We start from the raw sequence: 13,261 nt of genomic DNA, 5'->3' as shown, positions 1-13,261 counted from the left end.
GAGAAAGCAGTACAATAGCTACAGCTTTTCCTTAGTTACTGAATTTGCTTCACAGCCAGTTTCAGCTTATTCTGAAATACTTTGTTCTGAGGAGCATCACCAGCTGCAGTCCATATAGAAGTCTACATTTGAGTGAACCAGGTGGTGTTTCTGTTCCTGTTACGTGCCATGTCCTAATGTTAGGAAAAGGAATAAGGCCTTTCCCTCTTTGTTATGAGGTATTTTTTCTCATATTGAGAAGGCACATTATTCTTCTTCCTCTACCATGCTATGGGCTTTACAGAGTAACAGTGCTCACTGTTACTATACATGGTTGCTATTCCAGAGGAGATAGTTTACTGTATTTGGCAGCAGGTTGACGTTTTATGGATGTCATGTACTCAATGTGGATAGACATGTTGTTCAGCATGCATGTAAGGAAAACGTTTCCTTTGTTACATCTCTTTTCTCAGATAATTATCAATAATGTCAACAGTTTCTTTGCACTAGTAAGGCAACCAAGTTTAAGTCCCAAGCATTTAAGTACTTCTATTAGTACTTTTTTTCTGCACTGTTAACTCAGGAGTCTGGTGTTATAAAAGTTAAAGTATTTGGAACTGACAACAGATTAGCTTCATATGCAAGATTTTTACAAAGGTGAGGTTTAAGTTAGTGTGACTGAAGGAATATATTTGATAAAATCACTACTGATTTTAAGTGGAGCTAGAGTGTAGAGAAAGCTATATAAAGAAAACCGAGGAGACATAACAGTTGATGGTTTATTTGGTGTTGGAACTGGTACTACAGGTGAACAGTTGCTGTCTTGTTGCATACAGAAACTTGGAACACTTTTTTAAACATGCTTTGGAGATAAACTTACAACTAGTCTGATACAGTACACAAAAATAAGGTTCTCTAAAAAAAGTATACACAAAAATTCCAAAGCAGTTTTAGGAAAATATATTTGGACCAACCAACAGTGAACTATTCAAGCTATTCAGCTGGCAGAGAAGGCTTGTCAATTGGTTTAACAATCCTTTAACTGCAAGAAAATAGTCTTTGGTTTCACGTTGTGTAAGAGCTAGTTACTTATTGTTCTGAGCCAAGGTTTAAACAAGGTGAGGAAAAGGCAAAGGGGTTTCTAGGCAGTGCTGCTTTGAATGCTGGATTTATGTCACCACTTCACTGTACAAGACTAGGTTCTCTCTAGCTCTGGCTAAGAACACAGGTGTCTGAGCATGGGGAAAATCCTAGAATAGTTTCCTAACACTATCTTTAGAAAACTCCTTTGTTCAGATTTTATTTTTTATGTTCTAGTTGAGATACATACATTGAAGGATTTGACCTACTTGGAAAGTGCAACATTAAGACAAACCACTAAACCTGTTAAACTGCAAACACTGAACTGCTTGAACAGGCTTAAAACTGTAGTTCCTTCTGGATTCCCCAGAGTGTATCTGCACTCTTCCTTAATTTCTCCTCCTCTTCAGGTTTTAGGATCATCTTCACCACATCAGTGATGCCGTTATTGCCCAGTACACAAGGAACACTTAGGAAGACATCTTCTTTGATTCCATGCATGCCCTGAAAAGTAGGTAAGAATAGTTAGTTAGGATGGGCCTTGTGTACATGTCTTACAGAGTATTCTAATAAGGAAAACGGAACTAAGTTTAACAAACTTAACTGAGAACAGGGGTAACATTCTAGTTAAGACAAAGTTGGCAAAAAGGGCTGCTCACCTTAACAACTGTAGAGATTGGGTGCACTCTTCTTAAGTTCTTCATAATAGTTTCAGCTAGATCTGCCACAGAAAGGCCAATAGCCCATGATGTGTACCCCTTCAGTTTGATGACCTCATAGGCACTGCAGAGTAAAAAAAAAAAAATCACTCATTAAAAAACAGGTAGCTTCATCTGAATGGTTGTAGGAAAGGCATGTTGGAGGTGCCTTAATCTAGAAAGATCAGAAGCTTCACTGATCAGTGGACAGGACTGAAATGAACAGGTCTACACTACGCCCCTCACTAACATTGGAAGTTAACATTGGAAGTTTTGAAGCTAAAACACTTTCCTTATTTAAAGCTCACTAACACTGAAAAATTAGCTCTGCCAAATTTACACTAGTTCTTAAAACATTATTCGAAGTTGTATTATTTCTGTACCTTGACATTTGTTTTGGGCCACTTACTAAAACAGATATAAATAATGCAGTTTAGAGATGTTGTAGTTCATCATTAGTCCTCACATTCAAGAAAAAAATAAGGAAATCAGTATTTACCTGTCCACCACCTGCTTATGAACTTCCTTCCAGTGTTCCTTGTCTGCATCCGTTCCCAACTCTGGATGAAGAGCCTTCAGGGAGACACCAGCAACATTCACTCCACTCCAGACAGGTACTGAGAATTGCACAGAGATTAATTGCCTCACAAGATGAAGAATCTTGCAAACATAATAAAACTTAGTTTTATCTTCCTTAAGTTAACAGTTAAGATAGGAACTAATTAATCTATGGCATATGTTACAGATTTAGATATGACTTTGGTCTCATAGGTCATACTATATTTAATCTAAATTGTGAGCTAAGAACATGAAGTGGTTTTATGCTCCTATGTTTGACATTGCAGGGTTTTAATGTACAATTATGAAAGCAAAACTCCTAAACAACATGAACCAAATTGACAGTAATACTGTACTTTGCAGCAGTTTCTCAAAATAAAAATTGATTCCAAATGCATCCTATTGGGTGTCAGGAAACAAGACAGTGCTGCTCTGCTGTTGCTAGAGAAAGTGCAGGCTAAATGAGGAGAACATTGCTCTCTCCTGTCCTCATCTAGACTCAACTCTGCAATTCTATTCCTAAATATAGTTCAAGTAATCAAGTGATGCCAGTAAAGACAACTGATTTGACTACTGGTAGATCTACTGCAGATCTTTGGGAGTCCCTTGCAGAGAACTGTACCCTCTTGCTTCCTCAGTTTGCTTTTTGGAGAGTTATGGGAACAACTTAGCGTAGAAATTTTTAGCCTCCTTAGGTTACAGCAATGACCTTTTCCAAGCAGCATAACTCAGGTCAAATATAGATCATCTAGGGTTACTCTGTGCTGCAGAAGACTTAAAGCAGGACTTGAATTCTTAAGCTGCTGCAGTGCAAAAGCTTTCTGAGCAAAGTTTTGCTGTAGCCTTCGCAAATGATGTTTCTTGCAAACAAAGTATAGAAAGAAAAAACTATAATAGCCAGATTTCACCCTTACCACTGGAATCTCCATGCTCTCCGACAATCCACCCATGGCAGCTCAGAGGATGGATGCCCAGTCTTTCTCCCATGAGGTGGCGGAAACGAGCAGAATCCAGGTTGCAGCCACTACCAATAACACGGTGTTTAGGAAAACCACTGATCTTCCAGGCCACATAGGTCAAAATATCCACTGTAAGTAGAACAGGGAGGATAAGTGCCAGTCATCAAGTTTGATAATTAGGGTGGTATCTTCTGCTCATCTGTAAGGGTTTTTATCTGCATGCTAGTTGGGTGGAATAGAGAACGAAGTCATGCCCATCACCAGGCCCTACAGTGGGCTAACATGATGACTGTTTATAAAAAGACAAAATTAAGAGGCTGTTTATGCTATGCATACAGTTAACAGTGCCCCTTACTGTGTCCTCTGCTAAAGATCACTTGCAACCAAAGACGCAAATTGGAGGGAACCTGGTTTACTTCTCAGAGAACCAGCTTGCTGAGTGTGGAGAGGACAACGACACTTCTTGCTATGTGCTTATTTGGCATAAGCACTTTCCAAAAGCCTGTGCTTGGTCATGTTAATACACTGACCACCTTACTGAAGAAAATGCTCTTCTCTAAGCCAAATCCTCTTGCCAAGGCAGAACAAGACAAACCTGGGTTTGAGACAATAAGCAGCTTGCAGTCAGGACTGTACTTCACAACATTGGGAATGATGAATTTGAAGATATTCACATTGCGCTGCACCAAGTTAAGGCGGCTTTCTCCTTCCTGCTGACGGGCACCAGCAGTGACAATGACCAGCTTGGAGTGGGCGGTCACACTGTAATCTGCAGACAAAAGGCTGTATCAAATGACCTGTACACATGGTTCAGGACAGGAGTTCAATTGCTTTTAGCATTGATACCTAAAATTCACAAGCTTGAGGTTGCTGAAACTTCAGTGATAATTGTTACTCTAGACTTTGCTTCTACAGAAAGTAGAAAATTTTCTTTTTTAAAACTGTGGCCTGTTGCCACAGGCAGCAACCTTAAAGGCAAGTCAATATCTTAACATGCAGAACTTGGGCAATGGTATTCCATACTTCTCAGCCATAGGTAGATATAGGGTAGCTGTCGGGATGCCCTCCAGTGCAAGTGTTGTGTAGAAGAGTGTAGAAGGAGAAATGCTCTGCTTTCATAGTCCATCACCTGTGGACACTGGAGCTGAGTATTTACTGGGGTATGAGATGGCTGCTACTTGCCCCAGCCAAGCCACCACTAAACTGCAAGCTGTCAGACACTTACAGCTGACAAGTAAGCAGTAATGCATTCAGAGGCTAACTGCCTGTGAAACAACTCTCAGAGGTCCACAAGTACTTCAATTCATCTTTCTATACTGAACATACTAGTTGGATGGCCTTTAACAAGGTGTATGAAGCAGTGTCAGCAGAGTACTATTTCTGTAGGAACAGAAATGAAATCAACTCCCCTCCTTATGATTAGGATGGCAGGCTCAGTGCTAGACTTGGATGACCAGTTTGAGATCTGATGCGCTTATCTCCATTTGCAAATAAGTACATTGGAGCCAGCTACTTGCCTTTCCCAGAAGTAATCTTTGGTGTTCTAAGGAAGAGGCTGCCATGCTGGAGATCTAGCATCTCTCCTCTCAGCTTGTCCTCGACAACATCAACAAGGGCAAGTTCATCAGCCAAGTCCTGTGTGAGACCAAGATTAAAGAGTAAGTTTATTTCTGAACAAAGAACTCAGTTTGAAAAATGAAGTTACAATTCTTTTAGAAGCAGCGATCCATTTCGGCAATTCTGTTCACATCTCTCACTTTACTAGCTCCCAAGACAGGTATTTAAGTTAGTCTCCTGGGATATCCCCTTTGAATTAGTTGTATACTTTCCATATCCACATTCTGCTTGGAATAATCGCACAATTTAGCAGGACATTGACAAAGAATAACTTAGTAGTTGTTCATAGACTAGCTATTTTAGAGTTAAATAATCCTAGTGTTATTGTAGCATTTTCAATGACTTCTGCATTGCAGAGTGCCTAGGACCACTTTTTGCAGTTCCCACTGCAAAGAACTATTCCATCACTCCATCTTTTTTGCTTCAGACTAAGAATTAAGCCATTTTGTCTGTCTGTATGCTTGGAGTATTAAAGGGCTCCTACTTAAAAGGGCATCTGGAATTTCAGAGCTGCATTCACCATTGACTAAGAGTATGTTGTGTCAGATACTAAGGAAAGTTTGGTTTAGAAGAACAACAAGCTATTGACAGGAAACTGCTGAAGTTAACTTCTTCATTTCAGGCCCAAAAAAAAAAAAAAAAAAAATCAAGAAACGTACAACCAAAAGTTCATCATGTGCTAGCTCAATTAGTCTAATAAGGCTGATTACTTTCTGTCCCTCTTCTTAGGTCTCAAGTAGTCCAAACTGTGCTGCTTGATCCCCAGCTTGACACTTACCCTCATCAGGATGCTGATGGCACAAGCCATTCCGACTGCACCCACACCAACCACACTGATCTTATTGTGGGCATGGCCGTGCTCCTCCTTGTGGACATTGTGGATGAGCTGATCCTTGAGAGACATGGTACACTGCAGAAAGGAAAGCAACAGATTATCTCTCCAGTCCTTGGAGCTTTCACTGATACTGGGATATTTGTATCAAGCAGACAGACTTTATTAACAGACACTAAGAAAATGAATATAAATCACAACAAAATAATTAAAAACTGAATTAATCATGACAATCCACTGTTTAAGCTTACTATAGAGTTGAGCAGTACAGATTATGTAGCTGGATAACTTTCCAGCAGTATTAGTAGAATGGTTTAAATCATCATCTGTGTTACATTTCACCAAAGGAAGCCATTTTAGTACTTTCAAGTACAGCATAGTCTGTCAGTCTTCATTCTGCTGCCCTGAAAAACTGGTACTCTATGCCTCTAGCCTTTCCAGAGATGCAGTTGTACAACATTTTGGCAAAGCCTTCTTAAAAACATTATGATCCTCAAAGGGTGCTTTATGGATTTGTTTCCAAGTGAAACCATATGGTTCTGCATTGAAATACCTAGTTCCTTGTGTTCCTGAAACATGACTCTGAGTGGCATTACCAACCCTCACAGCCTCATTTTTTTTTTTTAAGCTACCAGCTGCACAGCAGCCTGGTTATATGAGCTCTAACTAACCTGTGCCAGCCACAGGTGTGCTGAAACACCCTGATAACAAGGGAGTAGTGTGCTTTCACCCCAAGATACTTTGCTTTTCCAGGCAGTGCTGTGCTGGCATCTGCCCAGCTTCTGCTTCACCAGAAGAGCCCAAGGCAGGGGCAGCCTCACAGATGAATGCAAGCACAGACAAAGCTCGATTCTCAAGCTAGCACTGAACAGACACCCCCTCGTGCAGTGCAGGAAAGGCCACGCAGTGAGGCAGAGCTGGCAGGGCAGGTAAGGGCTAAGTGGGGTTGGGGCGGGAGGGACAGGAAGCCAGCAACGTGCGCATTTTGGAAAGACTGACTAAGAGCTGCAAGCAAAGACCGCCTTAAGATGTCTCCTGAAGCGTGGGCCAGCATGGCGCGCACAGTCTGCACGTGCCCAGTGCTCCCCCAGCACTGGAAGCAGCACAACGTGCGGGGCTGGTGAGGAGTCTGCACTCAAGCATTTCAGAGTTAATTCTTGAAGTGTTTTCAGCCTGGTATTTCATGGAAATCAGCAGGTTAGGGGCCAAGCAGGGTACATTTCAGCTCCTTGTAGAGCAGCTCCGTGCTAATGCTGTGGTTCAGTCGCAGCCTGGAGCCATGCCTGACCCCAGGCCCATTTCCCCCCGGCTGAGAGGAAGCTTGGGGCGGGCGCTGCGGCAATCACGCCGCTTGCACAAGGCCCGCGGGCAGGGCAGGGCAGGGCGCGGTGCCTCGCCCATGCGGTGCCGGGCTGAGGGCCAGGGCAGTGCCGGCAGCCCCACCGCCGGAAGGGAGGGGGGGGGGGGGACGACGGGGGACTCGGCCAAGCAAACGGCACTGAGCGGACGCCCGCCACCCCACTCCCCCCCTCCACCTTCCCGGGCGGCCCCTGCCTCCCACAGCCTCCCCTCCGGGGCTCGGCACCCCGCTGTGCCTCCCTCTCTCAGAGGAAGCCGAGCCGCAGCCCCCAGCAGCGACCGGGACCTCCCCACCGCCCCCTCAGCCTTGCCCCCCGCCAGGCGCCGTCCACCTACCCCCGGTCTTCTCAGCCGAGCGCGGCGGCGGTCGTGGCGGGGCGGGTCCGAAAGCGGGGCCTTAAGTAGGGGCCGGGCGGCTGACGTGAGGCGGGCGGGCCGCGGCGGCGGGGACGTGCCCGCAGACACGTCGGGGCGAGGCGGGGCGGCAACGGGCAGCCCGCAACGGGTTCCGCCACCCTGCGGCCCCTAACGGCTGCCCCGGCGCCCGCTGAGGGAGCCCGAGGGAGCCGGGGGGTGCCTGCGTGCACAGCACCGCAAAACCCTGCTGCCGGCACCGGGGCTTCGGGGAATTGGTTATAGTCCTCCCTCAGATTGATTCCCGCCGCCTGCTGAAGCCCTTGGGGTTTATGGCCCCCTAATTGCACCGCCGTGCTGCCGGATGGAGCCTCTCGGCTGGCGGCTGGAAACCCGCTTCTAATTTCTATCTCTGTCTATTGCAGTTTGTTTTTTTTTGGCCCAGACATCCTCCTCTGCTGTTTGCTTCCTCTTTCCCCATATTTGTCTATCAAATTCCCACTATTTTTTTTCAAGTTACATAAGCTAAACCCTGGCAGTCTTGCGTGATACAGGCCATGCTCTGATCACTGGGACGTCCTTTCTGCAGGCCTCTTCCAGTTTTAATTGTTTTCTCTTGAGAGAGGATGCTGCAGTGGAGTATTTTAAACAGCCTTCTCAGTGGTGCCTCTGTCGCGAACATTAATGTTTTCCTGTCATTGCTGGAAATACCACAAGTAGACATGCACTTGTGTTTTTCAGTCACACCACAGTCAGATCCCCGTCACCCGGTGGCTCCAGTACAGCCATCTCTTTCCCCTCTTCACTCACTTCTTCCTAGGATACTAACAGAGAACAAAATCTATGTTTTATTATTCTCTGGATGTCTGAACTTTGGATTTTATACTACGGTACAGGCTTGTCCCACAGAACTGTTTTTCCATAAACCCATGCTACCTTTTAGCCCTTTGTTAGTTGAATTTTTTGTTTGGAGTAAAAATTCCCTTCAGAAGGTTTCCTGGAGAACTGCACAGACATCAAATGCACAGTTCCGGACCACTTCCAGCATGGCTCCCTACTTAAATGTTCGCTGTTCTCCAGGCCCGTAGTAACGCCTCCGAGTCAGATAGCTTACTGAAAATCCTCACACCTGGATTTGTGGTTAACTGTGCTTCAGGATTCTGGGATCGAGACTGTCTGGTTCTTCCAGTTGGAGCACAGCAGCCTCTGTTCTGCTCTCCACGTGTCTGCCTTCATTTATTGTGTTGTAGCCATTTCTCCCTTCTCCTTCTCTTAGACATCCTCTCTTTAACCCATGGTCTAACATGTTCATCCTCAATGAAAATCAGGGAAGCAGTCATTTAGGCTTATGGGAGTAACTAGTTTACCTTTATTGTCCTGTTCGTATATTAGTGATACTTTTTTTTTCTTTTTTTCCCCCTAATTTTCTTGTGGCTGCGGTACCTTTCACGTATTTGCCTTAGCTGTCTTTTGGGTTCTAACTCTGGCTGATTTTTGGCAATACCTATTTGTGGCTTCTAGGATATACTTGAATTCCTTTATGAAGTGATTATCTTGCTATGTCAGAAGGCCTTCCTTTCTAATTCATCCATTTGTCTTCCTCTACCTATACCAGCTTTTCCAGTTCTGCTTTGTCTGGGATATCCCTTCTCTTCTAAAGTCACTTTACCTAGTTGTTAGTTGATTTACAACTGAGAAGAATGTATGTTACCATGGAGGTCCTGATCTCTCCACCACTTCATCCCATTCCTAGCACTTGCAAGCATAAAACAAGGACCTCAGTCTTGCTAGACTGGTCCAGATTATGTGGACATGGGTGCATCTTATAATGTGTGAGACTTGTACTCATCTACCAAGCTCTGCTTTACAAGTGAAGTAATTCACTGCTGCTGTTCAACTCATGCTAATACCTTGTCACTGACCAGCCCAGTGGCAATTCCTTTCTGCCATGGTGATCTGATGGGAATGGTAGCCCAAAGCCTCATCGTTTCTTTGAGAATCCATTGGCAAAACAAAAGAAACAAGAAACACAGGTAAGAAAATAACTAAAAATGTTTGAAACATTGCGTAAAGAGAGATTTGCATGAAACTGAAGTCAGAAAAATACAGTTTGGGTTCTGTACTGAACCGCCACAGGTTCTCATTATAAAAAAGAGCCCTTCTACCAAAGGAGGTTAGATATAATGACCTGTCAGTTGCAAAAAACAGATGTGCTTTGTTCCTTGCCGCTGAGTGATGCTTGTGAGATGTGTGTCATGGTCGGAGAGAGATCATAATAGCTGTGGTATGGAAAGGAAAGTGCTGGTAGGTGCTGAGTAGGCCTAATGCTGCAGGAATGCAGAATGAAAGGAAACCGTATAATGTAGTTCTGTCATTCTGTATTACGCTGGGTTCGCTGAGCATCTCGTTCCATCAGCAGTCTCAAGAACGGATTAGAAAGTTTAATTCTGCACCCCAGGAATCTATCCCTACAGGGGCTTTGTATGAATGGGCCTAAACTTCTCGTTCAGAGTTGGGGTTCTGGACAACAGCATCTACACTGAGTGTTAACCTTCGTCTGCTGGGATAGAAACTGAGCACTTGACAGGAACAAAGATCAAGAAATGTTTTCTCCCTATAAAAAATTTTGTTTCTGAAGATTTTGAATATAAGAGGCTTCTAAGACAAGGCCAGTTGGGTAGACTAATGGGCATTTAAAAATATATGACTAGTGTAGAGCAAGTGGTATTTTACTACTGTCATGGCGAGACCAGTGATTCTGAGAAGAATGTTAGTATTGTAAGACTGCTTTTATTCCGTGGCTCAGGTATATAAAATTGAACACGGTTTTCAGGGTGTAAGTTCCAGGAAATTCTTCACTTGCTTGTGTCTGTGCTACTTGTTACTGAGAACAGAACCAAGACCAAATCTCCATTATTTATAACATAAGGTAACTTATAGCATCAGGTTCTCCTCATCTGTCTGGTGCCTGTTCCGATACCAGAGGTCCTGCCTTCAGTAGAGTAGACCAAAGCAAGGATGTAGGACGTTTCAAAACCATCCTGGTCCCAGCATGTCCTCAATGATGGTGAGCAGGTCAGAAGCCTCGTTTCATTAAAAATGAGTGACAGCTTTTAATATGCCGGTGTTAATTCACCTGGGTTGCAAACAAGAAGGCTGCAAATGCCAAATTTTTCCTTTTATGTGTCCTTTGTGATCTTAGTAGCAGCAGTAGATGCTCAGGAGGAGAGCAGTCATCTGTCACGATTGACATTGATTTTCTGCCTCAGACGGCTTCTAACAGAGAAAGCTCGTAACAACACAAACAGAATGGGGTGAGCAAATGAAGGGCATTGTTCTTGCACATGGAAGATGGAGGCTGGGTTTGTTTTGATTTCTTTTAAGTGACTGACTTTGATTGTAGGGATGGGGCCAGCTTTCCTCACTTGTACACATAAGGAGTTTTACTCTTCCCATCAGTTTTCTGCTATTGCCTTCCATCACAGTAGCAGGAGGTGGTGTAGACAGAGGGATGGCAGTACTTGAAATGTGACAGGGTCTCTCCAGGGAAGCTTGGCCCTTCCTCAGCCTGCTTGTCCTCTTTTCCATGTTAGCTTTCACAGATTGAACACGAAAAGTAAAGCAACAGAAGTTGCTGAATGTGGAAACATTTCTATTTTCTCTCTAGGAGTATCAGGCAGAGTCTTTCCACTGACCTCAGGTGGCATTTGATCACGCTTTGGATGGTAACAGAAGGAAAAGATTCACATTAATCAATGTGTTTAAACTATGAGATACCGATTAAACCTTTATCACAAAGTCCAGAGACAGTTATACAAGGTGCATTCAATGTGTGTCTCTTGCTCTTTTTCAGTTAAACACTTACAAAGTGTTAGTACATTTCTCTCCATTTTGCTAATATGCAAGAGGTTTTACATGGTGTTGTTTCATTTCTACACTTCTTCCCATTTGCTCAGGTCCTTGTTCCTGAAAGAGTAAGTCCAATCTGATGGTGCTGCTGGGGTGGATGAGGACACCAAACCACGACCTGCACATATTTGCTGTATGAGCAAAAGCCCAGCTAGGAGATTGGCAGTAACCCAATGCCACTGCTGGTGCTGACCAGCCCTGGAAAGGTCAGTGAAATCTCTCTGCTCCACCTGAGATTTGAGGTCTAACTTGCTCCTAAAAATCATCAGTGTTATTCCCAGCATGATCAGTCCTGCTTTTGCTCTGACACCATCAACGACTTGTCTTTCATAAGATGTCAGTGTGTGCAGGAAAGACCTGGCACTGGACACAGCTGTGTCATGTACCAATCTTGTCTCTCCCTTTGATTTATTCTGAGGCCTGAACAACTCCTTCCAATTTTATGGCTTCATTTCTGCTTTGTAAAATGGGTAGGGTCCTTATCTACCAACCCGGTGGTGGTACTGTAGGGGTTAGTTTATTATGAAACACTTCAGCATCGTAAAGCAAAATGGAAATGATGGAGGTTCTTTCCCTAAATCAGAGGAGGCTGGGCTACAAAACTAAGTAGCTTGAGATCAGAAGATTGTCATACTCTGCTGTATCTTCAACATCAGAAAAGCTCCCAGAGCCGGAATTCTTGCAATTTTTAGATACTTCTCTGGGTAGGATACAGGAAGTTGGTTCACACTCCATAAAATCCTTATTTGTGTTCTACAAACTTCAGCAGTATAGCTCCATCAAACCATTTGAACTGATCCAAGGAAACTAAAAGCTAAAAGATGAGTTTCACCTTGCCTTGCACTAACAGGTATTGCTGCACATACAGCATTACGTGTTACATATCGGGTGGTACAAAGATTTAGTGCTTTTGCTGCTTCTCTCCCTCTTTTTCTTTGCACCGTCATTGTGGCGAGTGGGCGGGGTGGGGTGGGGGCTGGGGGAAGCACTAGCTGATGCAGTTCTCATTTCCGGGTATTTTTTACTTAGGTATTTCTACAACCTATTTATTGGTGTCCACCAGGGTAATATATACATGGAGACCTGTGTAAATAATTGTCACTTTCTGAAGATTCTTTAATTCCCAAGTGTCTTTTTGTTAGATGTAGCTAGAGGTAGCTGGACTAAGCAGAACATGTGACTGTCTTGCTCTCTAAAGGATTGGATTTACTCATGGAAGCGTGAGTCACTGTGCAGGATTCTCCAAGCCAAACCCATTCCTTTTACATTAACTGAATATTTACTCATTTACTTAGGAACTGCAGGAAACGGGATGCTCGGATAAATCACATGGGCAGAGAGAGATAGAAAGGCAGCCTGGTGGACAGGAACCACTATTCAGTCTTTGCCTAGCAAAGTCGCAAAGATATCTCAGCCGGTTCAGCACCTGCCTCCTACTGACTGCCCAAAGGAGTGTTATCCCTACTGCAACCCCACTGATGCTGTCTGCCTTCTAAACTAGCAGCAGAACTCTTACTGTTATTTAAGTTGTTCTTGAGTGCCTGGCAGGTTGCAGTAAGTGGAGACTTTCTATAAATTACAGTAGGGAGCCAGCGGGATATGAGAGGAGGGCTGCAGACCGCTGCCACTGCTGCTTGCCAATTCAAGAGGGTAGGCAGGTTCAGCAGCAAAAGGTCAGAGGCATGTCTCTATATTCCATCTGGAGCAGAGACCTCCTTGCCCCTATTTTAATATTCATATTCATTCTGCAGCTGTAAGTTTTGATTTTTCCAGGATCCCTTCTCAGCACACCACATGCCAACAAGCTGGTTAGCTCAGTGTAAAGAGCAACAGAGTCCTGCAAAGGCAGGTTTTTTACTGGTTCAGGCCTTTTGGGACACAGTACTTAATGACACAATATTGTCTCTCTCACAGTG

General features: G+C 44.0%; 1 protein-coding gene across 1 annotated transcript; it reads right to left on the bottom strand.

Moving 5' to 3' along the window:
• Window positions 1–744: 744 nt before the first annotated feature.
• LDHA (lactate dehydrogenase A) lies at window positions 745–7,936 on the bottom strand. The gene is made up of 8 exons (XM_035539374.2): window positions 7,419–7,936; window positions 5,670–5,801; window positions 4,792–4,909; window positions 3,870–4,043; window positions 3,230–3,403; window positions 2,257–2,374; window positions 1,719–1,842; window positions 745–1,563 (listed from the first exon to the last, which is right to left on the bottom strand). Exons 2-8 carry the CDS (start codon window positions 5,793–5,795, stop codon window positions 1,399–1,401), a joined length of 999 nt encoding a protein of 332 aa, XP_035395267.1. The 5' UTR covers window positions 5,796–5,801; window positions 7,419–7,936; the 3' UTR covers window positions 745–1,398.
• Window positions 7,937–13,261: the final 5,325 nt, after the last annotated feature.

The sequence above is a fragment of the Cygnus atratus genome, chromosome 5, assembly GCF_013377495.2.
Source record: "Cygnus atratus isolate AKBS03 ecotype Queensland, Australia chromosome 5, CAtr_DNAZoo_HiC_assembly, whole genome shotgun sequence".
NCBI lineage: Eukaryota > Metazoa > Chordata > Aves > Anseriformes > Anatidae > Cygnus > Cygnus atratus.
The sequence above is the reverse complement of the archived record's forward strand: the minus strand, read 5'-3'. Positions and strand labels throughout refer to the sequence as shown.

What these genes read in the sequence shown, in the direction of transcription:
- LDHA (XM_035539374.2), bottom strand. Translation starts at nt 5,795, where the DNA reads ATGTCTCTCAAGGATCAGCTCATCCACAATGTCCACAAGGAGGAGCAC. An exon ending in GCTTATTGTCTCAAACCCAG is followed by an intron (nt 3,404 to 3,869) that starts GTTTGTCTTGTT and finishes TTCTACTTACAG; the next exon opens with TGGATATTTTGACCTATGTG. An exon ending in CAATCTCTACAGTTGTTAAG is followed by an intron (nt 1,564 to 1,718) that starts GTGAGCAGCCCT and finishes CCTACTTTTCAG; the next exon opens with GGCATGCATGGAATCAAAGA.